The sequence below is a fragment of the Moschus berezovskii genome, chromosome 21 (assembly GCF_049115385.1).
Source record: "Moschus berezovskii isolate FMDL1 chromosome 21, NW_MosBer_1.0, whole genome shotgun sequence".
In the NCBI taxonomy this organism is placed as follows: Eukaryota; Metazoa; Chordata; class Mammalia; order Artiodactyla; family Moschidae; genus Moschus; species Moschus berezovskii.
The window spans coordinates 13,740,195-13,765,108 of NC_142480.1; the positions used below are offsets into that span (position 1 = coordinate 13,740,195).

Below are 24,914 nucleotides of genomic sequence, written 5' to 3' on the forward strand. Positions count from 1 at the left end.
TACTCTTGCCTGGAAAATCCCATGGATGGAGGAGCCTGGTGGGCTGCAGTCCATGGGATCGCTAAGAGTCGGGCACGATTGAGCGACTTCACTTTCACTTTTCACTTTCATGCATTGGAGAAGGAAATGGCAACCCACTCCAGTGTTCTTGCCTGGAGAATCCCAGGGACGGGGGAGCCTGGTGGGCTTCCGTCTATGGAGTCATACAGAGTCGGACACGACTGAAATGACTTAGCAGCAGCAGCAGCCAACAGCTCCATGCTCCACCCAACACTTCCCTCAGAGGGAGATATGCAGACAGGAAGCAAACATAATATAGCAGATGTTGGCATTAGGTTTTATTCCACAATGATTGTAGAACCTTCTGTCTCTAAGAAACGTATCCGTGATCATCGAGAACTATTTGTTTTTGCTCGCTTTTGAATGTGTGATATTACAGATCCATTAGTGCCTGTTGATATAGGTTTGTCTTTGGAGAAAAAGTAGAGAATCACTCTTTGAAATTAACATGCGGTTAGTATCATCTCAATATTAATATCAACTTTTATCTGAATTATTTTGAAAGCATATGATAATTCTCTAAAAGATCAGAATGTTTAAAAAGCAGCATAGCGTGTTCTATGTGCAGTCAGTAACTTTGCTCTACTTGCACAGAAACTAGAGAATGGGCATTTCTGAGGAAGGACATGGAAGCCAGGATCTGGGAACTGGGGGCAGGTGGGACTTCAGCCAGAAGGTCAAGGATTTGGGAGCCGGAGTCATGAGGTCAGCTGTAGGCCAAAGGGTGGTCAGGGGTGAAGCAGGATGAGTCCTATATCTTCCTCTTCCACAAATAGTTTTTTAATATTTACTACATGCAAGGTGCTGAGGGAGGTGCTATGATAGAGTGAGGAAGACATTCAAGCCCGTGTACTCCTGGAGCTTGTATTCCAGCACAGGACGTAGACAGTTATGAAATCACAGTTGATGTGAGTCTGTGACAGAGGAGCATGGAGCATGGCGAGTGAGTTCTCGGGCTGAGTCCTTGTTTGGAGGATTTGGGGAGGTCTCACAGAGGCGGTGATGCTTAAGACGAACTCACAGGAATGAGGGTGAAGGAAAGGGGTGGGGGAAAGGCTCCAGCCAAGACCGCAGTGTGGAAAAGGCTCCCAGGCCCAAAGAAGCATGATGTGTGCTTGAGAAACTCAAGAAAAACCAGAGTGACCTGGCTGTTGTGAACCAAGGAGAGAAGTTATTCGAGACCAGATGGGCCCCTTTTAGTCTCAGTAGGGAATGTGGATGTTATTCTAAGGGAGCAGAAAGCTTGAAGGATTCTAATTAAATGAATGACCAGATTGATTATGTGTAATTTGTTTACTCAATCAGCTAGATATCAACTTTACTTTTCATCCTGTCTTTTCAAACCACCTCTGTGGACCTATTTGCTTTCTGCCTCTAGATGAAGTATCTGCAAGGCCCATAGCTTTTCCATTAGAGAGTAAATAATTGTTTCCTTAGCTGGAGAGTCGGACACGACTGAGCGACTGAACTGAACTGAACTGAACTAGCTTAAAAATGTCTAAGTCAGTCATTTACCACATGACTCCATTCTTGTCCAGTATTTTAAGAAACTTCAAACCCTTATCAATTTAAGTCTGTTTTCCAACCCCCATTTGAGCCTGACCCAGTCTGAGAAACCTAGAGTATAGGGGGTGAAGAGTTTCTCATTCTTATTATTTTTAGACTCATATCTTCCCTCCCTCTTAGCTGATGGTTTCCAGCCCCTTCTGGGTTTGATTGAGAGTGAGGTGAGATAAAGGGGCAAGGGGTCTGCTGATGAGGGTGACACTTCTACCTGAATACCACTGCCCCCATCACTTCTAGTTGTCTGAAAGTCTGCCACTCTGTTGAGGGCCCTGAACTCTTCCACTGTTGCTTCTGGGCAACTTTCCTTTTCTTTGTTGCCTCTCCTCCCCACAACTATGCCTCCCCAGAAATAACCATTATCTTAAATTTTGTGTGAACATATTAAGAAATGTTTTTTTTTAAAGGTTTAACATACATGTGTATCAAACTATATTGTTTCATTTTGCCAAATGTATTACTTAGCAATGTATACCCTTTCCTATGATTTGCCTTTTTCATACAAAAGACTATTTGGTATTGATGTATGTGTCTACATTCACTCATATGAATATATCACAATCTATTTGGCTGTTTTCCTACTATGTCTTGTAGTTTTTAACTTTTGCTGTGTACTTTTAAGGTTTTAATCTAGAATAGATGTTGAGTGTAGTATGAAGTATAATAGAAATCAGATTTCTCTGTTTTTTTATGTATAGACCAACTGTGCAAAAAAGGCCCTTCTGATCTGCAGTGTCACCACTGTAACATAACCTAGTTCCCCATGTGCATCGGTCTGTCTCGATCTCTCTTCTGTTTCATTACTGTATTTGACCTTCCCTAGGTCACAGTGACAAATTTTCTCTAACCAGGTAACTTGTGTGAATGGCACCCTGTCTTGGATCTTCTTGGCCTTTGTTCTTGCACTTAAATGTTAGATTCAGCAAGTCAAGTTCCATTAAGAAGAAAAAAAAAAAGCACAACAACCTATTAATAAAAATTACTTCTTGCAACCAAATTCTGCTTTTATAGCTGCAGTTAGATCCTGGGTGGAGATTCCTGACTCTTCTTGCAGTAGGATACTCTATTTGTGTTCCTAGAATTTTAGACCCAAGACAACTTCCTGACTCTCCATAAGGATAGAGGGTTATTATTTTAGTCTTCTCTTACTCATAATGTGTCTTTGCCTGTGCCCCAGTGATGGGTGGCTCTGTTTCCTCTCTCTCACCAGTTTAAAGCTTCTGCTGTGTAGGGGAGATGAGGGAGGGAGGAGAGAGTGGAGGTGGGAAGGAAGGGGAGGGAGCCGGGGCTTCAGTGCCAGCACCCTCTAGGCCCTCCTCCCCAGCCAAGATCACCTCTTTTGAGGCCTATGTTTAACTGTTTAACGCCCAAGCTTTTGCTTCTTATGAAAGAAGGCTCAGGGAAGTGAATGAGACTTCCTCCCTGTTTCCTCCCACCCTCTCTAATCTCCCTATAATGACCTTGCCCCGCACTCCCTTGCTGCCTGCACCACCAGCAGGGACTCTCTCTGGTCCACTGTCTGCCCCAGTCTTTCTCCTGAGGCCCATGGGAAGGAGCTTGCAAGTGAGAGCAGCTCCCTTTTGAAAGGTGCCCCAGCATTTCCAGACTAACATACCAGCACATCTTGGCCTTTGGCAGGTTTTTTTTTCTGTTTTTTCTATTTTTAGACATGCATTATTTATTTATATTGTGACCAGTACCATGTTTTTCCCCTCTATGCTCTTCCACGAGTGAAACTGTTACTGTGTTCAGACTTTGCTTGGAATGGCTTCAGTTCAGTTCAGTACTCAGTCGTGTCCGACTCTTTGGGACCCCATGAATCACAGCACGCCAGGCCTTTCCCTGTCCATCACCAACTCCTGGAGTTCACTCAAACTCATGTGCATCGAGTCAGTGATGCCATCCAGCCATCTCATCCCCTGTTGTCCCCTTCTCCTCCTGCCTTCAATCTTTCCCAGCATCATCTTTTCAAATGAGTCAACTCTTCACATGAAGGGAGGGCAAAGTATTGGAGTTTCAGCTTCAACATCAGTCCTTCCAAAGGACTGATCTCCTTTAGGATGGACTGGTTGGCTCTCCTTGCAGTCCAATGGACTCTCAAGAGTCTTCTCCAAAACCACAGTTCAAAAGCATCAATTCTTCAGCGCTCAGCTCTTTTCACAGTCCAACTCTCACATCCATACATGACCACTAGAAAAACCATAGCCTTGACTAGATTTGGGCCTTTGTTGGCAAAGTAATGTCTCCGCTTTTTAATACACTATCTAGGTTGGTCATAACTTTCCTTCCAAGGAGTAAGTGTCTTTTAATTTCATTCCCTTGGATTTCTGGTTAGTTCTTGGATGGCTTAAGGAAAGTGACAACTTTGTGATTTATCCATTTTGTTTCATTGCTTGTTGGGCTGCTTCTTTCTACATCAAGAGCCAAAGCAGAATGCCTTATAATTGACTTTTGTGTAGCGATCTCAAGTGTTTCAAATTTGCTAAACTCATTTGCTGATTCTAGTACTTTTTCTATATATTCTTTTGGATTTTCTGAGTAGGGGTAAATATTTTTCTAAGCAGATAATCACATCACCTGCAGATAATTTGTTTATTTTAACATCTTTTAGCATATTATACATTTCTTTCTGTTATAGTATGTAGGAGCTTATTAAATATAAATGAAGTTAATTGGTGTCATTCCATTCAGGCTGCTCTAATCAAACACAAAAAAACTAAATGACTTATGTGTGTGTGCTAAGTCACTTCAGTCGTGTCCAACTCTTTGCAACCCCATGGGCTATAGCCCACCAGGCTCCTCTGCCCATGCGGATTCTCCAGACAGATGGCTTATAAACAAATGTATTTCTCACAGTTATGAAGACTAGAAGTCTAAGATTAAGGTGCCAGCATGGTAGGTTTCTGGTGCAGACTCTCTCCTGGGTATAGATTACCAACTTCTCGCCGCGTACTGTCATGATTGAAAGGGGCAGGGTACTAAACTGATTCACAAATGCTTTACCTGCATGATCTGAATCACTTTCCAAAAGCTTCATCTCCAAATACCATCACTTTGGGCATTATGTTTTCAACACAGGAATTTTGGAGGGATACAAACATTCACACCATTAGCAGTGGGCTTCCTTGTTCCTGACTTTTAAAAAAATATTTTAAACATTTCACCATCACGTACTATCCTTTCCATACATTTTAAAAACTTTTTCATTTACTGTTATCTTTTTTTTTTTTTCAGTTTAAGAGGTGTTTTCTTTTTGTTTTTAACTTAAATGTTTCTCCTGTATCTATTGAACTTAGTTTTTTCCTTTGAACTTTTACTTAATGCTGTGAATTATATTATGGATTTAATGTTGAATCAGACTGAAAGTCATGGAATAAACCTATCTTGGTCGTTGTGTATTATCTATGTTTATACATTTCATACATTGTTGCGTGCAGTATTAGTATTCACTTGTTAGATTAATCTTGTTAATTGTGATTTTCCAATTTTCTTTATCCTTAACTGATTTTTTTCTTTTGTGATCTATCAATTATTGAGTTATGTTAAAATTTTCTGATGTGATATTGAATTTGTCAATTCTTCATTGTAGTTCTGTCAATTTTGCCTTATATATGTGTGAGGCTGTTGTTAAGATATGTATATGTTTAAAATTGTTACATCTTCTCATACTTGCTTATGATGTTGATTTCATGGTATATACTTATCCTTAAACTCATCAAGTTGTTTATATTAAATATGTAAGGCCTTTTATCTGTCAATCATAACTCAATAAAGTAGTTTAAAATAAGATAGCTACTTGCAGTGTTACAAAAAAGAATTGTTACATCTTCTTGATGAGTTGAACATTTTATTGGTATTTAATGACTACATTTATATTTATAATGCTTTTTTGCATTACAGCCTAGCGGGTATAGCAAAATATGCATAACATAAAATTTACCATTTTAGCCATTTTTAAGAGTGTAGTTCTGTGGCATTAAGTATATTCACATGGTTGTGCAACCATTACCACTGTCCATCTCCAGAACTATTTCTTTCTTTTTTTAGAACTTTTTGTTTTTTTTGAGAGCTTAGTCCAGTTACACTTGGACTGCTTGTGTGGATAGTACACAGTGAGATGGTGTGTTGGAAGGTCAGTGAGAAGGTAGGGAAGTACCAGATCATAGAGGGAACTGTAGGCTGCATAGGGGTTTATATTTTATTCTTGGTGCCAGGGGAAGCCATTGGAAAGTTTTATATAGGATAGTGAAATAATTTATATTTTTTAAAAGATCATTTGCTGTGAAAAGTATAGGACAGGGTGAGAGTCAAAGTCTCCAGGCTCCTTGGAAAGCTACTGAAATAATACAGGTGAGAAAAGAAGATGGTCGAAGCAGTGCACTTGAGAAAAGACAGGATTTGATGGTGGATTGGCTGTTGTGGGAATGAGCTACAGAACCATCAAGAATTTGCTAGGGTTTTAGTTTGTAGCTAGGTAGAGGATGCTGTCATTTTCTGAGATTTGGAGTGCAGGGTTAGGCAGGGTGAGTGAGGCTTGCATATTGAAAATATTAAGTGTGAAATACCTATTAGGTACCTAGGTAAAGATGTGAAGTTGACAGTTGCCTGGATATACGAACGCATACCGCAGAAATAACAGAAGCTCTGCGTTTGGTAGTTGTTCCAATATAAATGGATGTATGTAGAGAAGAAAAGGCCTGGGTTCACTCCTGGAAGAGAGATTAGGCAGAAGAGGAGGCCCCAGCCAAGAAAATGAAAAAGGAATAGTCAATAAAATAGAAAAAAAAGAAAAAAAAACGGGGTAAAGTGGAGACATGTAAGCCAAGGGAGGCGGATGTTTTGGAAAGTGGAGTAAACCACTGTGACCCATGTGACTGAGAGACTGTAACATAAGAACCAAGAAGTGAAGTGGTCTTTGGATATGGCAACCTTCCAGGCTGTGGTCACCTTGATTAAAGCAGTTTCATTGGCTTGGGATGAGGGCAGTGGGCTGGAGAAACAGCAAACGTACTGGAATGGGAGTTTAGCAGGTATAGGTAGTTACGTTTGATGGTGATTGCCTTTTTGTAGTGTTTTCCCCACTCAACAGATATTCCTCTCCACCTCAGGAACTTCCTGACTCCTAATTTTAAGCCCATCCTTCATTGCCCAAACCCTCTTCTCTCCTTTAAAAGCTGAATTATTACCTCTCCTGTAAGAGTGGAGCTTGATTGCCCCCCAAGAGCCATCCTGGACACTTGAACACAAGAAACTCATTTACTTCTCCAGTGGTGGGAGAAGTGGGATGGCAGGGTCAATAATTAAGGTGTCTGCCTGGCTATTGGTCAATGACTCAAGATGCAAAGAGGTTAATAGTTTTTTAAATTACGGTAATAAGCTTTATTTTTTAGGAGCAGCGTTAGGATCAAGCAACATGGATCAGAAAGTACAGAGAATTCTCATGTGCCGCATCTCCACACATATCCCCCTCACTTTGTGTCTGACACTACAGTGGTTTATTTGTTCCAATCCGTGAACCTATACTGACACATCATCAATCACCTGAAGTCCATAGTTTACATCAGGATTCACTCTTGGTGTTGTACTTTCTATGGATTTTGACAATTCTATAATGACACATATACATCTTATATTGTCATACAGAATAGTTTCATTGCCCTGAAATTCCTCTCTGCTCTTCCTATTCATCCCTGACATCTATACTGTCTCTATTTTGCTGTTGTTGTTCAGTTGCTAAGTTGAGTCCTACTCTTTGTGACCCCATGGACTGCAGCAAGCCAGGCACCCCTGTCCTTCACAATCTCCTGGAGTTTGTTCAGATTCATACCCATTGAGTTGACGATGCCACTCAATCATCTCATCCTGTGTCGCCACCCGCCCCCTTCTCCTTTGTTTTCAATCTTTCCCAACATCAGAGTCTTTTCCAGTGAGTCAGTTCTTCACATCAGGTGGCCAAAGTATTAGAGCTTCAGCTTCAGCAAGGGTCCTTCCAATGAATATTCAGGGTTGATTTCCTTTAGGATTGACGGTTTGATCTCCTTGCTGTCCAAGGGACTCTCAAGAGTCTTCTTCAGCACCACAATTAGAAACCGTCTGTTCTTCAGTGTTCAGCCTTCTTTGATGGCTCATTGGCAAAGAATCCACCTGCAATGCAGGAGACACAGGAGACATGAGTTTGATTCCTAGGTCAGGAAGATCCCCTGGAGAAGGAAATGGCAACCCACTCCAGTATTCTTGCCTGGGAAATACCATGGTCAGAGAAGCCTGGTAAGCTACGGTCCATGGGGTCGCAAAGAGTCGGACATGACTGAGCACATAAGCACAACAGTCTGGCCAGTTAACCACTGTGCTGTGCTCTTTCAGATTGCTTACAGCTTAATAATTACAGCCTTCTTTATGGTCCAACTCTCACATCCGTACATGACTACTGCAAAAATCATAGCTTTGATTATATGGACCTTTGTTGGCAAAGTGATATCCCTGCTTTTTAAAATGCTGTCTAGCTTTGCCATAGCTTTCCTTTCAAGAGAAAGTGTCTTTTAATTTCGTGGCTGCAGTCACTATCCACAGTGATTTTGGAGCCCAAGAACATAAAATCTGTCACTGTTTCTACTTTTCCCCCTTCAGTTTGCATGAAGTGATGGGACCAGATGCCATGATACTAGGTTTCTGTATGTGGAGTTTCAAGCCAGCTTTTTCACTCTCTTCTTTCCCATCATCAGAAGGCTCTTTAGTTCCTCTTCACTTTCTGCCATGAGAGTGGTATCATCTGCATATCTAAAGTTATTGATATTTCTCCTAGCAATCTTGACTCCAGCTTGTGATTCATCCAACCCAGCATTTTGCGTGATGTACTCTGCATAGAAGTTAAATAAGCAGGGCGACAACATACAGCCCTGTTATACTCCTTCCCCAATTTTGAACCAGTCTGTTGTTCCACGTCTGGTTCTAACTGTTGCTTCTTGACCTGCATACAGGTTTCTCAGGGGACGGGTAAGATATTCCCATCTGTTTAAGAGTTTTCCACAGTTTATTGTGATCCACACAGTCAAAGGCTTTAGCATAGTCAGTGAAGCAGAAGTAGATGCTGTCTCTATAGTTTTACCTTTTTCAGAATGTCATGTAGTTGGAATCGCACAGTGTGTTGCTTTGCATATTGACTTCTTTCACTTAGTAGTATCCATTTAAGCTTCCTTCATGTCTTTTCATGACTTGATAATTCATTTCTCTTTACCACTGAATAACATTCCATTGTCTGGATATACCTCAGTGTTTTAATCCATTCACCTACTGATTAAGCAGTCTTGGTTGCTTCCAAGTTTTTGGCTACTTTGAATAATGGTGCCATGAACATTCTTGTTCAGGTTTTGTGTTTAACTCATTTGAATAAATACCAAGGAATTTGTTTGCTGGCTCATATGATAAATGGCTTTCAAAGTGGCTGTACCATTTTACATTTCTACCAGCAATAGACAAGAGTTCTTGTTGCTCTGTATCCTCACCAGTATTTGGCATTGTAAGTATTTTGGACTATTGCCATTGTAATAGTATGTAGTGGTATCTCATGGTTGTTTTAATTTGCATTTCCTGATGATATATAATGCATATAATCATCCTTTCATATGTTTATTTTCCATCTGCATGTCTTCTTCAGTGAGGTGTCTGTTTAGACCCTTTGCCTACTTTTCACTGGCTATTTGTTTTCTTACTGTTGAATTTTAAGAGTTCTTTGTATTGTAGGGTTGGCATCTGTCAATCCAAAATATGATATTTTGGCTTAAGGATTACTTTTAGTCAAAGGCAATTAAGAAAAAGCAGACATATAGAAAGGCAGGATGATTCTTAACCATCAGAGACAACTGGAGACTTCTACCAGTCTAGAGACATTGAGAGAATTCTTCATAATAAGCACTATTATCAACCCTTCTCTTACAATAGTTTCTCCCATGTATTTACTTTTTCAGTTTGCTACCCCTGAAAGTCTTATCCCCTTTTTCTGTCTCTTGTCACTTCCCCACAAATATATTATTCTTTATTAAGATGCTAGATAAGCCCCAGGTTCTAAACATCCCTTTGAATTACTTATCACTGAGGCTTCTACCTGTGTAAGGATGACACACATTAATAAATTGTTAATTTTTTATTGTTATTATGTTAATATTAATTACATATTAATATTGTTACTATGTAAGTTTAATTTCTAGGGTCCCAGGCACAGAACCTAGGAGAGTAGAGGAAAAAGAGATTCGATTCTATTCTTCCCCAATAGTTTATTTTGGATAACAGTCCTTTGTCAGATATGTTTTTCATAACTATTTTCTCCCAGCCCACATCTTGTATTCTAATTCTTTTGACAGTGTCTCTCACAAAGCATACGTTTTTAATTTAACAAAGTATGGCTTGTTGATTTTTTTTCATTCATCGTGAAAGGATACTCTAAGGATTGTGTCCTTAAAGTTGTATCTAAAAAGTCATCCCCATACCCAAGTTCTTCTAGATTTTCTCCCATGTTCTCTTCTAGAGGTTTTACATTTTATGTTTAAGTCTGTAATTCATTTTGAGTTAAATTTTTGTGAAGGGTGTAAGGTCTGTGTGTAGATTTATTTTTTCTTGATATGGATATCTTAGCTTAGGGCTTCCCAGGTGGCTCAGTGGTAAAGAATCTGGCTGCCAATACAGAAGACACAGGAGACACAGGTTTGATCCTGGGTAGGGAAGATCCCCTGGAGTAGGAAATGGCAACCCCCTCGAGTATTCTTACCTGGTGGGCTACAGTCCATGGGGTTGCAAAGAGTCAGCATGGCTGAGTGACTTAGCACACACGCACAGCTTAATATTTGAGGGTTGTTTTTCTTGCTTATAAAGCACATGCTCATTGCAGAAATTTCCTAAAGGGCAAATATAAAGAAGACAATTAAAATCATGACTGTTAACACTTTGATGAATTACTGATTAGTCCTTTTCAACATTCATTTCAACATTTTTCACTATACTTCTTTATTTTAGACATTATAATGTGACCACTTTTCTTAGGTAATGAAAAACTCTTTGTGAGAATCATCTTAATAGATGCTTTTTTCTAGGTAGATCAGGTATTATCATTTACTTAATTTTCCTATTGTTGGCATTTTTATTTCTAACTTTTATCATAATCCTGTGATGAACAGCTTTGTGTGGAAAACTTTTCTTCCCCTCTGTGTTTCAAGTTTTGTCCTTAGGATAGAGACCTATCAGTAGATTTATGGAATCAGAAGGCAAAAAAAAAAAAAAAATTAGAACTCAGTGCATAGTTTCAAACTGCTTTCTAGGAGTAGTGTACCATTTTACCATTTCATTAGTGTCAATCTCTCTCAGTTCTTATCACTATTAAACCCTGTCTTTTAAAAACTTCCTTAATTTGATAGGTGAAAAATCACATCCCATTGCTGTGGGATGACATTTAACTGACATTTCATCAATTACTAATGAAATTGAACAAATGTTACTCAAATATTCATTTGTTAACTGTTTGTGGTATTTTTTTATTTATAAAGTATATGTTTATGAACTTGCTAATGTAAACCACTGTTTTATCCAAACTGCTTGATATTTGTTGGTTTGTTTTTAGGAAAACTGGAACAGCTTACATAAGAAAGGTATTTCAACATAACACTCCTGAAGGATTTTTGTCCTCAGTTATTGCAGAACTGATAGACCCTTTCGGAATAGAGGAAGTAAATGAGAGCTCTTGTTTGTCTAGTTCCCTTTCCATTAGTGAAGCTGGAAATTACTCCTATAAACTTAGTCTTCAATTACAAAGTAAGTGTAATAATATTTCTGATGAGTGTTCGTGCTCTTTTATAGAACAATAGATTTCAAAATTTAAACCAATTGACAATCTACAGAAGTCTACATATACTTAAATTCCTAGAGGAATTCTTTATTTTTAAAATAATAAAACCTGATTTCTCCACTGGGATGAATAACAGGCATCTTACATTTAATACATTCTCTCACTTGATTATTGCAATAGTCTCTTTTTTTTTTTTTGGTCAGGTTTATTAAGGTATAACTTACATACAGTAAAATTCACTCTTTTCAGTGTATGTCTATGGATTTTGATAAATCCATTCATTCAATGATGGAGCTACCATTGTGATCAGTCCCATAAAACTCTTTCTTAATTCTTTGCTCTCCTAACCCTGGCCCCTGGCAACCAATGATCTGTTCTCTGTTCCCCAATTTCTCTCCTTTCCAGAATGTTACATAAATGGAATCATACAATAGACAGAATGTTGACCCTGCCTTAAGTATTTGTGTACAGGTTTTTGTGTATACATATGTTTTCACTTCTCTGGAATAAATGCCCAGGAGTGCAACTGCTGGGCTGATAGTAAGTGCATATTTATTGAGTTGGCCAAAAAGTCCGTTTGGGTTTTTCATAAAATCTTACAGGAGAACCTGAACAAACTTTTTGGCCAACTCAATAGTTTTTAAGGAAACTGATTTCTCTGCTTTCCTTCTTGCCCTTTCTCTGTCACATGCCCAGTCTATTCTCAACAGAGCAGCTTAAGTGATCTTACTAAAACATAAGTTCAATCATGCCCCTTGTTGATTTTCTGTCTGTATGACCTATGCATTGATGAAAGTAGGGTATTAAAATCCTCTACTACTTTTGAATTGCTATCTATTTCTCCTCAAAGTCTATGAATATTTGCTTTATTATTTAGGTGCTCATTTGTTAAGTGCATAAATATTTACAAACGTTATATCTTTTTGTTTGACTCTTATTATATAATAACCTTCTTTAGCCTTTATCTTAAGGTCTACTTTCTCTGATATAAGTATTGGTATCCCAGACTTCTTTTGCTTTCCACTTGCATAGAATATCTTTTTTCATCCCTTCACTTTCAGTCTGCATGTCTCCTTACATCTGAAGTGAGTCCCTTGTAGGCACCATATACCATATCTTGTTTTTGTTTCTAAATCAACTCAACCACTTTACATCTTTTGATTGAAGAATTTAGGTCATTTACATTTAAGTAGCTATGGATAGGTATGCATTGATCACCACTTTGTTAAATTTTTTTTTGGCGTTTTATACCACTTCAGTATACTTGCCTTGAGAACCCCATGAACAGTATCAAAGGGCAAAATGATAGGATACTGAATGAGGAATTCCCCAGGTCGGTAGGTGCCCAGTATGCTACTGGAGATCAGTGGAGAAGTAACTCTCGAAGGAATAAAGGGATGGAGCAAAAGAAAAACCAGTACCAGTTGTGGATGTGACCGATGATAGAAGCAAGGTCCGGTGCTATAAAGAGCAATATTGCATAGGAACCTGGAATGTTAGGTCCATGAATCAAGGCAAATTGGAAGTGGTCAAACAGGAGATGACAAGAGTGAACATAGACATTCTAGGAATCAGTGAATTAAAATGGACTGGAATGGGTGAATTTAACTCAGATGACCATTATATCTACCCCTGTGGGCAGGAATCCCTTAGAAGAAATGGAATAGCCATCATGGTCAACAAAAGAGTCCGAAATGCAATACTTGGATGCAATCTTAAAAACGACAGAATGATTTCTGTTCGTTTCCAAGGCAACCCATTCAATATTACAGTAATCCAGGCCTATGCCCCAACCAGTAACGCTGAAGAAGCCGAAGTTGAACGGTTCTATGAAGACCTACAAGACCTTTTAGAACTAACACCCAAAAAAGATGTCCTTTTCATTATAGGGGACTGGAATGCAAAAGTATGAAGTCAAGAAACACCTGGAGTAACAGGCAAATTTGGCCTTGGAGCACGGAATGAAGCAGGGCAAAGGCTAATAGAGTTTTGCCAAGAGAACGCACTGGTCATAGCAAACACCCTCTTCCAACAACACAAGAGAAGACTCTACACATGGACATCACCAGATGGTCAACACCGAAATCAGATTGATTATATTCTTTGCAGCCAAAGATGGAGAAGCTCTATACAATTAACAAAAACAAGACCGGGAGCTGACTGTGGCTCAGATCATGAACTCCTTATTGCCAAATTCAGACTTAAATTGAAGAAAGTAGGGAAAACCACTAGACCATTCAGATATGACCTAAGTCTAATCCCTTATGATTATACAGTGGAAGTGAGGAATAGATTTAAGGGACTAGATCTGATAGACAGAGTGCCTGAAGAACTCTGGACGGAGGTTTGTGACATTGTACAGGAGACAGGGACCAAGACCATCCCCATGGAAAAGAAATACAAAAAAGCAAAATGGCTGTTTGAGAAGGCCTTACAAATAGCTGTGAAAAGAAGAGAAGTGAAAAGCAGAGGAGAAAAGGAAAGATATAAGCATCTGAATGCAGAGTTCCAAAGAATAGCAAGGAGAGATAAGAAAACCTTCCTCAGTGATCAATGCAAAGAAATAGAGGAAGACAACAGAATAGGAAAAACAAGAGATCTCTTCAAGAAAATTCGAGATTCCAAGGGATTTCATGCAAAGATGGGCTCAATAAAGGATAGAAATGGTATGGACCTAACAGAAGCAGAAGATATTAAGAAGAGGTGGCAAGAATACACAGAAGAACTGTACAAAAAAATCTTCACGACCAAGATAGTCACGATAACGTGATCACTGACCTAGAGCCAGACATCTTGGAATGTGAAGTCAAGTGGGCCTTAGAAAGCATCACTACGAACAAAACTAGTGGTGGTGATGGAATTCCAGTTGAGCTATTTCAAATCTTGAAAGATGATGCTGTGAAAGTGCTGCACTCAATATGCTAGCAAATTTGGAAAACTCAGCAGTGGCCACAGGACTGGAAAAGGTCAGTCTTCATTCCAATCCCAAAGAAAGGCAATGCCAAAGAATGCTCAAACTACCGCACAATTGTACTCATCTCACATGCTAGTAAAGTGATGCTCAAAATTCTCCAAGCCAGGCTTCAGCAATATGTGAACCGTGAACTCCCAAATGTTCAAGCAAGTTTTAGAAAAGGCAGAGGCACCAGAGATCAAATTGCCAACATCCGCTGGATCATGGAGAAAGCAAGAGAGTTCCAGAAGAGCATCTATTTCTGCTTCATTGATTATGCCAAAGCCTTTGACTGTGTGGATCACAATCAACTGTGGAAAATTCTGAAAGAGATGGGAATACCAGACCACCTGACCTGCCTCTTGTGAAATCTGTATGCAGGTCAGGAAGCAACAGTTAGAACTGTACATGGAACAACAGACTGGTTCCAAATAGGAAAAGGAGTGCAAGTGACAAGGCTGTATATTGTCACCTTGCTTATTTAACTTATACGCAGAGTACATCATGAGGAACGCTGGGCTGGAAGAAGCACAAGCTGGAATCAAGATTGCTGGGAGAAATATCAATAATCTCAGCTATGCAGATGACACTACCCTTATGGCAGAAAGTGAAGAGGAACTCAAAAGCCTCTTGATGAAAGTGAAAGAGGAGAGTGAAAAGGTTGGCTTGAAGCTCAACATTCAGAAAACAAAGATCATGGCATCTGGTCCCATCACTTCGTGGGAAATAGATGGGGAAACAGTGTCAGACTTTATTTTTTTGGGCTCCAAAATCACTGCAGATGCTGATTGCAGCCATGAAATTAAAAGACGCTTACTCCTTGGAAGGAAAGTGATGACCAACCTTGATAATATATTAAAAAGCAGAGACATTACTTTGCCAACCAAGGTCCGTCTAGTCAAGGCTATGGTTTTTTCCGTGGTCATGTATGGATGTGAGAGTTGGACTGTGAAGAAAGCTGATCGCCGAAGAATTGATGCTTTTGAACTGTGGTGTTGGAGAAGACTCTTGAGAGTCCCTTGGACTGCAAGGAGATCCAACCAGTCCATTGTAAAGGAGATCAATCCTGGGTGTTCATTGGAAGGACTGATGCTAAAGCTGAAACTGCAATACTTTGGCCACCTCATGCGACAAGTTGACTCACTGGAAAAGACTCTGATGCTGGGAAAGGTTGGGGGCAGGAGGAGAAGGGGATGACAGAGAATGAGATGGCTGGATGGCATCACCGACTCTGTGAACATGAGTTTGAGTGAACTCTGGGAGTTGGTGATGGACAGTGAGGCCTGGAGTGCTGTGATTCATGGGGTCGCGGAGAGTCGGACACAACTGAGCGACTGAACTGAACTGATACCAAAAAATACCAAAACACTGAATCATATTGTACACCTAAAACTAATATTATGTATCAGTTATATCTCAAAAAGCCAAAAGGTGGAGGGGAAAGTGAGTGACCAGCATCATGCGTGTGTGCTCAGTCACTCAGTCATGTCCAACTCTGCGATCCCATGGGCTGTAGCCTGCCAAGCTCCTCTGCCTATGGGATTTCCCAGGCAAGAATACTGGAGCAGTTTGCCATTCCCTCCTGAAGGGATCTTCCCAACCCAAGATCAAGCCCACATCTCCAGCATCTCCTGCATTAGCAGGTGAATTCTTTACTACCAAGCCACCTGGGAAGCCCAGTGGTCAGCATATATGATAGTTAATGCTGCTAGATTAGATGAGATCACTGGGAAAGCAGGTGTAGATAAAGAAAGGAGCAAGTTTGAGATCCAGTCTCTGGTATTCCAACATTTAGTGGTCAGAGAGATGGGGAAGACTGGATGGTCTCCTAGGAGAAGAGAGTATGTCTCAGAAACCAAGTGAAGAAGTTACTTCAAGAAGGAAGGAGTGATGCTGTGCTACATGCTGCCAAGAGGTGGGTTTAGAAAAGAGGTCAGGAGAGAAAACTGCCCAATGGATCTGTGTCAGAGTCACTCGTAAAGTTGACAAAAGCTGTTGCTGGGTGGAGTCATGTAGACAAAAATGACATGTAGTCATTGGGTTAGGGTCAAAAAATTACAAGAGGTAGGGAATTGAAGACAGTGAATAAGGCAATCCTTTTGGGAATCTCACAGTGAAGGGGAAAAGATAAATGAGATGGTAGTTGAAGGGAATGTAGAAAAGGGTTTTTGTTGGTTTGTTGAAATGGGAAAAATTACAACATGTATGCATAATAAAGGAATTACGAGGTTCTTTTCAGACTACTTCTATTTACTTTTTTCAGGACAAGGTGAATATCATTGTTGATGTGTTTCAAAAACATTTTAAAATAATAATTTCCCTCTCCTTCAAACAGCCATCTTTTAACTTCTCTCATATCCACTGTGATGGATTTTCTCCAATCTCTAGGTTATTAAGGCTCTTACTAGTTCTACAGAAAAGAAATCAGCTTTCTTATAATTACTTAATCCTATGTGGGTTGTTTTTTGCTGAGAATTTTGTAGAACTAATTTCACAGTAGAAGTGTGTTTGGCATATTTGTGATACACTTCCAACAAAATAATTTGAATTATGACCAGAAATCTGACAAATATGTTCTCTAGTTAAGACCATAGTTTAAAAACTCAAATAATGTATTCCTCAGTTATGTCCACCAGTATTGCTTGGAGAACATCAGCTGTTCTATTTTATACCAAATCATTCTTGTTTTAGCTCCAGGTGTTATCTCCTCATTTCAAGATTCGGATATAGAAAAGACTGTAGTGATTCCCGGTTATAGCAGCTTCCTGATCACAACGATTTTAGATAATGAGAATGCTTTAGCTGTTGCTACCATGCCTGAAATAGTCCCCCATAACATGACCTTTCAAAAAGACTCCTGGTTCTTATACAACTTTGGAAAAAGGAATGGACAAACATGGAACATCTATGCAAAGCCATGTAATTACTGGTTTCAACAACATGATGACTCACTATCCCTCAGTGTCCTGAAATACATTGATCTGGGGAAGTCTCACACTTTCAAAATGAAGGTCATACCTAATACAAAAGGTAAGTTAATTTTTATTGGGAAATAACAAGAGGAGATATTGTTACTTTTTTTGCATGTAAAATACACTCTTTGATATTTCCTTTATCTTTGGTTTCATTAGTAGGTGGCATTCTATCACTAACAGTATAAGCCTCTAATTATTGAGCACTTATGCAAAACTCTGTATTAAATGTTTTTACATTTAAAATTTATGGTTTATGACTATTCTAATGGGCTAGATTATAATCCTTATTTTATAAATGAGAAAAATGAGGTTATATTACCAGCCCAAATTTACAGAGGATTTTAGTTTAAATTTTAGCTGCCCTCTGAAAAGAAAACCTTTTAATTACCTTGTTATAACCATTTCAGGTATTTAAGCCAAAAAAAAAAAAACTTTTAAATAGAATTATATACTTTGCTCCATTTTCCAAGTATTTATTTATTTAAAAATATAAAACTTACTAAAGATGATGGTAAAATGGCATACTGGAAAAAAGTAAAACAAAAAACTTTAGCAAATAACTTAGCTAGAAAGTGAGGAAAGAAAGATGAAAGAGACGAGAGAGGAAAAGGAAAATCTTGTCACTAGAAATGAAGACATTAGCAAATATTGCTCAAAATTCTTCAGGCTAGGCTTCAACAGTATATGAACCGAGAGCTTTCAGATATTCAAGCTGGATTTGGAAAAGGTAGAGGAATCAGATATCCACTGGATCATAGAAAAAGCAAGAGAATTCCAGAAAAACATCTGCTTCATTGACTACACTAAAGCTTTTGATGTGTGGATCACAACAAATTGTAGAAAATTCTTAAAGAGATGGGAATACCAGACCACCTTCCTTGCATCCTGAGAAACCTGTATGCAGGTAAAAAAGCAACAGTTAGAACTGAACATGGAACAATGGACTGGTTCCAAGTTGGAAAAGGAGTACGTAAAGGCTGTATATTGCCACCCTGCTTATGTAACTTATATGCAGAGTACATCATGCAAAATGCCAGGCTGGATGAAGCACAAGCTGGAATCAAGATTGCCAGGAGAAATATCAATAACCTCAGACATGCAGATGACACCACCCTTATGGCAGAAAGCAAAGAGTAACTAAAGAGCTTCTTGATGAACGTGAAAGAGGACAGTGAAAAAGCTGGCCTGAAACTCAATTTTCAAAAAAACAAAGATCGTGGCATCCAATCCCATCATTTCATGGCAAATAGATGGGAAAACAATGGAAACCGTGACAGACTATTTTCCTGGGCTCCAAAATCACTTCAGATGGCAACTGCAGTCTTGAAATTAAAAGATGGCTTGCTCCTTGGATGAAAAGTTATAACAAACCTAGATAGCTTATTAAGAAGCAGAGACATTATTGTGCCAACAAAGGTCCATCTGGTCAAAGATAAGGTTTTTCCAGTAGTCATGTATGGATGTGAGCATTGGGCCATAAAGAAGGCTGAGTACCAAAGAATTGATGCTTTTGAACTGTGGTGTTGGAGAAGACCTTGAGAGTCCCTTGGACTGCAAGGAGATCAAACCAGTCAACCCTAAAGGAAATCAATCCTGAATATTCTTTCAGAAGGGACAACAGAGGACAATATGGTTGGATGGCATCACCAACTCATTGGACACGAGTTTGAGCACACTCCGAGAGTTGGTGACAGACGGGAAGCCTGGTGTGCTGCAGTCCATGGGGTCACAAAGAGTCAGACACCACTGAGCAACTGAACAACAGCAAGAAATGAAGAGCGAACTCAAAGTCGAAAGAGTTAGCTCATGTGTAGCTCCTACGAGGTTATGAGGCTCAGAGGTGGATCACTTAGACAGTGGAATATGTTTTAATGCCCAGCCTTTGGCTTGAAGATGTAGACCTTTAGACATTTCTACCTTGTGGCATGAAGTTGGAACTGAGAACATTAAGTAAGGCTGGAACCATCAGATAGTGGAGAGGTGAAGAGGCAATAAGAGCAATGCTACCCAACAACCCAAAAAAGGAGATAGAGGGACTATGATCTCCACGGGACTCACAAAGAATTTCTTTAAACTTCTAGAGTAACACCCAGAGACTATATACCAGATACAAGAATCCCAAACTGAGAAGTCATTACAATCCCTGGGCCCCAGTTTAAGGAAGCACAAAACCATCTGTATGAATACTTTCATAAACCAGGTAACATGGACTTGCACACACACACAAAAAGTCAGTCTTTTTCACTCTGTGCATGTGTTTGGAATCTAGAAAGATGGTACTAATGAACCTATTGGCAGGGCAGCAGTGAAGATGCAGGCATAGAGAACAGACTTGTGGACGCAGTGGGGGAAGGAGAGGGTGGGACAAACTGAAAGAATAGCATGGAAACATATACATTACCATATGTAAAATAGATAGCAAGTGGGAATTTTCTGTGTGACACAGAGAGCTCAACCCAGTGTTCTGTGAACCCAGAAGGGAGAAGGGAGATGGGGTGGGAGATGGGAGGTGGGTTCATAAGAGAGGATATATGTGTACCCGTGGCTAATTCATGCTGATGAATGGCAGAGGCCAACACGATGTTGTAAAGCAATTATCCACCAATTAAAAAAAAATCTATCTACATTGACCATGTATTGAGAAAAATAATTTTAAAACCATGTAAGGAAATGACCCAACATAAGAAAAAGTCAACAAGCATAGGAAATAAAATTTCAATCTTGAGTTGATGGAAAAGAAAAAACATTATAAAAATAATTGTAAAATTATATTTTATATAATATGTATAATATATATAAAAGAAATAGAGGAAAATAATAGAATAGGAAAGACTAGAGATCTCTTCAAGAAAATTAGAGCTACCAAGGGAACATTTCATGCAAAGATGGGCTCAATAAAGGACAGAAATGGTATGGACCTAACAGAAGAAAGAAGATATTAAGAAGAGGTGGCAAGAATACTTCAGAAGAACTGTAAAAAAAAAGATCTTCACAACCCAGATAATCACGATGGTGTGATCACTCACCTAAAGCCAGACATCCTGGAATGTGAAGTCAAGTGGGTCTTGGGAAAAGCATCACTACGAACAAAGCTAGTGGAGGTGATGGAAATTTCCCCGGTTGAGCTGTTTCAAATCCTTAAAGATGATGCTGTGAAAGTGCTACACTCGATATGCCAGCAAATCTGGAAAACTCAGCAGTGGCCACAGGACGGGAAAAAGGGTCAGTTTTCATTCCAATGGGGGCCCAAAGAATGCTCAAACTACTGCACAATTGCACTCATCTCACATGCTAGTAAAGTCATGCTCAAAATTCTCCAAGCCATGCTTCAGCAATACATCAACCGTGAACTTCCAGATGTTCAAGGGGGTTTTTGAAAAGGCAGAGGAACCAGAGATCAAATTGCCAACATCCGCTGGATCATCAAAAAAGCAAGAGAGTTCCAGAAAACATCTACTTCTGCTTTATTAACTATGTCAAAGCCTTTGACTGTGTGGATCACCATAAACTGTGGAAAATTATGAAAGAGATGGGAATACCAGACCACCTGACCTGCCTCTTGAGAAACCTGTATGGTCAGGAAGCAACAGTTAGAACTGGACGTGGAACAACAGACTGGTTCCAAATAGGAAAAGGAGTACGTCAAGACTGTGTATTGTCACCCTACTTATTTTTAACTTATATGCAGAGTACATCATGAGAAACGCTGGACTGGAAGAAGCACAAGCTGGAATCAAGATTGCCGGGAGAAATATCAATAACCTCAGATATGTAAATGACACCACCCTTATGGCAGAAAGTGAAAAGGAATAAAAAGCCTCTTGATGAAAGTGATAGAGAAGAGTGAAAAGGTTTGCTTAAAGATCAACATTCAGAAAACTGAGATCATGGCATCTGGTCCCATCACTTCATGGGAAATAGATGAAGAAACAGTGGAAACAGTGTCAGATTTTATTTTGGGGAGCTCCAAAATCACTGCAGATGCAGCCATGAGATTAAAAGATGTTTACTCGTTGGAAGGAAAGTTATGACCAACCTAGAGAGCATATTTAAAAGCAGAGACGTTACTTTGCCAACAAAGGTCCATCTAGTCAAGGCTATGGTTTTTCCTGTGGTCATGTATGGATGTGAGAGTTCGACTGTGAAGAAAACTGAACTCCGAAGAATTGATGCTTTTGAACTGTGGTGCTAGAGAAGACTCTTCAGATTCCCTTGGACTACAAGGAGATCCAGCCAGTCCATCCTAAAGGAAATCAGTCCTGGGTGTTCATTGGAAGGACTGATACTGAGGCTGAAACTCCAATACTTTGGCCACCTCATGCAAACTTGACTCATTGGAAAAGATCCTGCTGCTGGGAGGGATTGGAGGCAGGAGGAGAAGGGGACGATAGAGGATGAGATGGCTGGATGGCATCACCTACTCGATGGACATGAGTTTGAGTGAACTCCGGGAGTTGGTGATGGACAGGGAGGCCTGGCGTGCTGTGATTCATGGGGTCGCAAAGAGTCGGACACGACTGAGCAACTGAACTGAACTGAACTGAATGCGTATATATGGAATTTAGAAAGATGGTAACAATAACCCTATATGCAAGACAGCAAAAGAGATACAGATGTATAGAACAGTCTTTTGGGCTCTGTGGGAGAGGGTGAGAATGGGATGATCTGAGAGAATAGCACTGAAACATGTATATTATCATATGTGAAACAGATCGCCAGTCCATGTTCGATGCATGAGACATGGTGCTCAGGCCTGGTGCACTGGGATGACCCTGAGGGATGGGATGGGGAGGGATGTGGGAGGGGGAACACATGTACACCCATGGCTGATTCATGTCAATGTATGGCAAAAACCACTACAATATTGTAAAGTAATTAGCCTCCACTTAAAATAAATAAATTTTTTAAAATAAAAAAATAAATTTTTTTCAAAGAAGTATTAAAGTTCTGTTGCTATATTTGTGGCCATTATGCAGCCTTCATAATAGATTCTGTAGATGTTCTAGAATTCTGATTGACCAGTCATTATGAAACTGCTTAAAATTTTCTTGATTTCGTGTTAACTCTTGGTTTTGTTTCCATAGTTCTTAGAACACTTGAAATACCACTACTGCAAGTAATTGCTGGAAACCCAAATTTGTTGGAAGTTAAAGTTGAAGGCTATTTTGATGAAACTAATAGTTATATAATGGAAGTTTCTACAGCTAGCAAAACTTTACACCAAGTAAATTTCCCTTTAATTATTTTTTAAAAATCTATTGATTATAGAAAATTTAGGGTATAAACCAAGACAAAGAAGGAAAAATTATAAATAATGCTGCCTATCAAGGATGATGAAACACTTTTAACATCTTGGGCATTACAAAAGGCTATATGTGATAGACATTAAAAAATTGAGCTCTGGAAAAGACTGGGTTTTCACTGCTGCTACTGTTTTTGTGGGCTTCCCAGATAGCACTAGTGGTAAAGAACCCACCTGCCAATGCAGAAGACTCAAGAGATATGGGTTTGATCCCTGGGTCGGAAGATCCCCTGGAGGAGGGCACAGCAACCCACTCCAGCACTCTTGCCTGGAGAATCCCATGGACAGAGGAGCCTGGCAGATTACAGTCCATAGGGTCCCAAAGAGTTGGACACCACTGAATCGACTTAGCACACATGCAGGCAGTATTTTTGTGAGCTTGAGAAACATACTTTGACCAAATTTCCTCATCTGTAAAATGGAAGTGATAATAATATTTCATAGAATTGTTTTGAGACTTAAATGTGATAATTCATGTAGGCCATTTCAGTAACTGTCTGGCACATAGAAAATGGTCAGCAAGGAAATAAATACTGTGTATTCATTGGAAGGACGGGTACTGAAGCTCCAGTACTTTTGCCACCTGATGAGAAGAACCAACTCATCGGAAAAGACACTGATGCTGGGAAGGATGGAAGGCAAGAGGAAAGGGAGAGACAGGATGAGATGGTTGGATGGCATCACTGACTCGATGGACATGAGTTTGAGTAAACTCCAGGAGGAAGTGAAGGACAGGGAAGAAGCCTGATGTGCTGCAGTTCATGGGATCACAGAGTCAGACACAACTTAGTGACTGAACAACAATGAATTTTCCATTTTTTCCCTTTTTTTTTCCCTGAAACTAGGAGAGCTTTATATACACACTTTTAAAAGTTTGCTCCTTCTGAGAGGTTGATAATGGTCAGAGGCCCTCAAAGAAGAGAAAGGGACACATTTTTCTTTTCGTACATTCCTTCATCTTAGTCACATAAGATGTTTTTTCCTTAAGCTCTGAATTATTATTGCAACAATCAATTTCTTTTAAGACTAACTTTCTTTAATCTCAGAGCTAATGATTACACAACAAAGCAACTCATTTGCTCAAGGGTATGTTTCTCCTTAAACTCTATACTAATAATTATATGACAGTAATGTATCCTGCTCAAGGTCATGTTTCTCCTTAAGAACCTTCTGACTAATCCTGTTATCTTAAAATGTATGTTGTGGGAGTGGGTCTGGTAAAACCTTTCTATTTTTAGTAACCAATTGAAAAAGCATGTAAAGTGAAGTTGCTCAGTCGTGTCCGACTCTTTGCCACCCCATGGACTGTTGTGTGTCCGACTCTTTGTGACCCCATGAACTGTGGCCCACCACACTCCTCCGTCCATGGGATTTTCCAGGCAAGAGTACTGAGTGGGTTGCCATTTCCTTCTCCAGAGGATCTTCCCAACCCAGGGATTGAACCCGGGTCTCCTGCATGGTAGGCAGATGCTTTACCATCTGAGCCACCAAGGAAGTCATCAGGGAGAAAGTATATAAGGCCTTGATAAGACTGTCAAGAGTGGGGCACTCTTCCCCTTTCTGATGTCTATTTTGAAGCTTTCTCTGTCTCTTTTTCACTGTAATTAAACTTCTGCCACATGAAACTCTGACTGCCTGGAGCCTCTTCTCTGGTCCCGAAGCTAAATTCTTTTCTTCGGAAATCACCAATCTGATACCATTCACTGTAAGCTATTACTTCCACTTAATTTTATGGTATAATCCTTTTGTGTCAATAAATATTTTTGCATATTCTAAAATTTGTCTAATGAAAATTTTCAGATATAGACAAAAGATGAATTTCCATATACCTATTTCTCAAACAGTCAGGGTTTTGACACTTTTGTCTTATCATTCTAATTTTATTTTGGTTTATATTCCTACCAATTATATTCAGAATTCATTTATATTCTGTTAAATGAATAGCAATTTCATGTCATTTCACTCCTATATGCTTCCATGTTGTTGTTCAGCTGCTAAGTCACGCCCAACTCTTTGCAGCCCCATGGACTGTATTATGCCAGGCTCCTCTGTCCTCCACTGTCTCTAGGAGTTTTCTCAAATTTATACATATATGCCATCATACACTTCTTCAAAAATATGTGTATAATCTCTCACAAAACAAGAATGCCATTATCACCCTTGAAATTTTTTAGGCTAAATTTGTTTTGATATTCTATAAAGCCCAATCCATAAGCAAATTCCCCTAAT

General features: G+C 39.4%; 1 protein-coding gene and 1 non-coding gene across 2 annotated transcripts in view; one reads left to right on the forward strand and one right to left on the reverse strand.

The window, feature by feature from the left end:
* Positions 1-24,914, forward strand: part of CATSPERB (catsper channel auxiliary subunit beta) — a 117,102-nt gene that overhangs the window by 72,250 nt on the left and 19,938 nt on the right. Inside the window, exons 18-20 of the mRNA XM_088829775.1 lie at positions 11,231-11,421; positions 17,100-17,438; positions 22,468-22,607. Coding sequence (XP_088685901.1) covers positions 11,231-11,421; positions 17,100-17,438; positions 22,468-22,607 — 670 coding nt within the window. The remainder of the gene's footprint in view (positions 1-11,230; positions 11,422-17,099; positions 17,439-22,467; positions 22,608-24,914) is intronic.
* On the reverse strand, positions 24,108-24,179 carry TRNAG-ACC (transfer RNA glycine (anticodon ACC)). The gene has a single exon. It is a non-coding gene; the product is annotated as a tRNA-Gly (tRNA).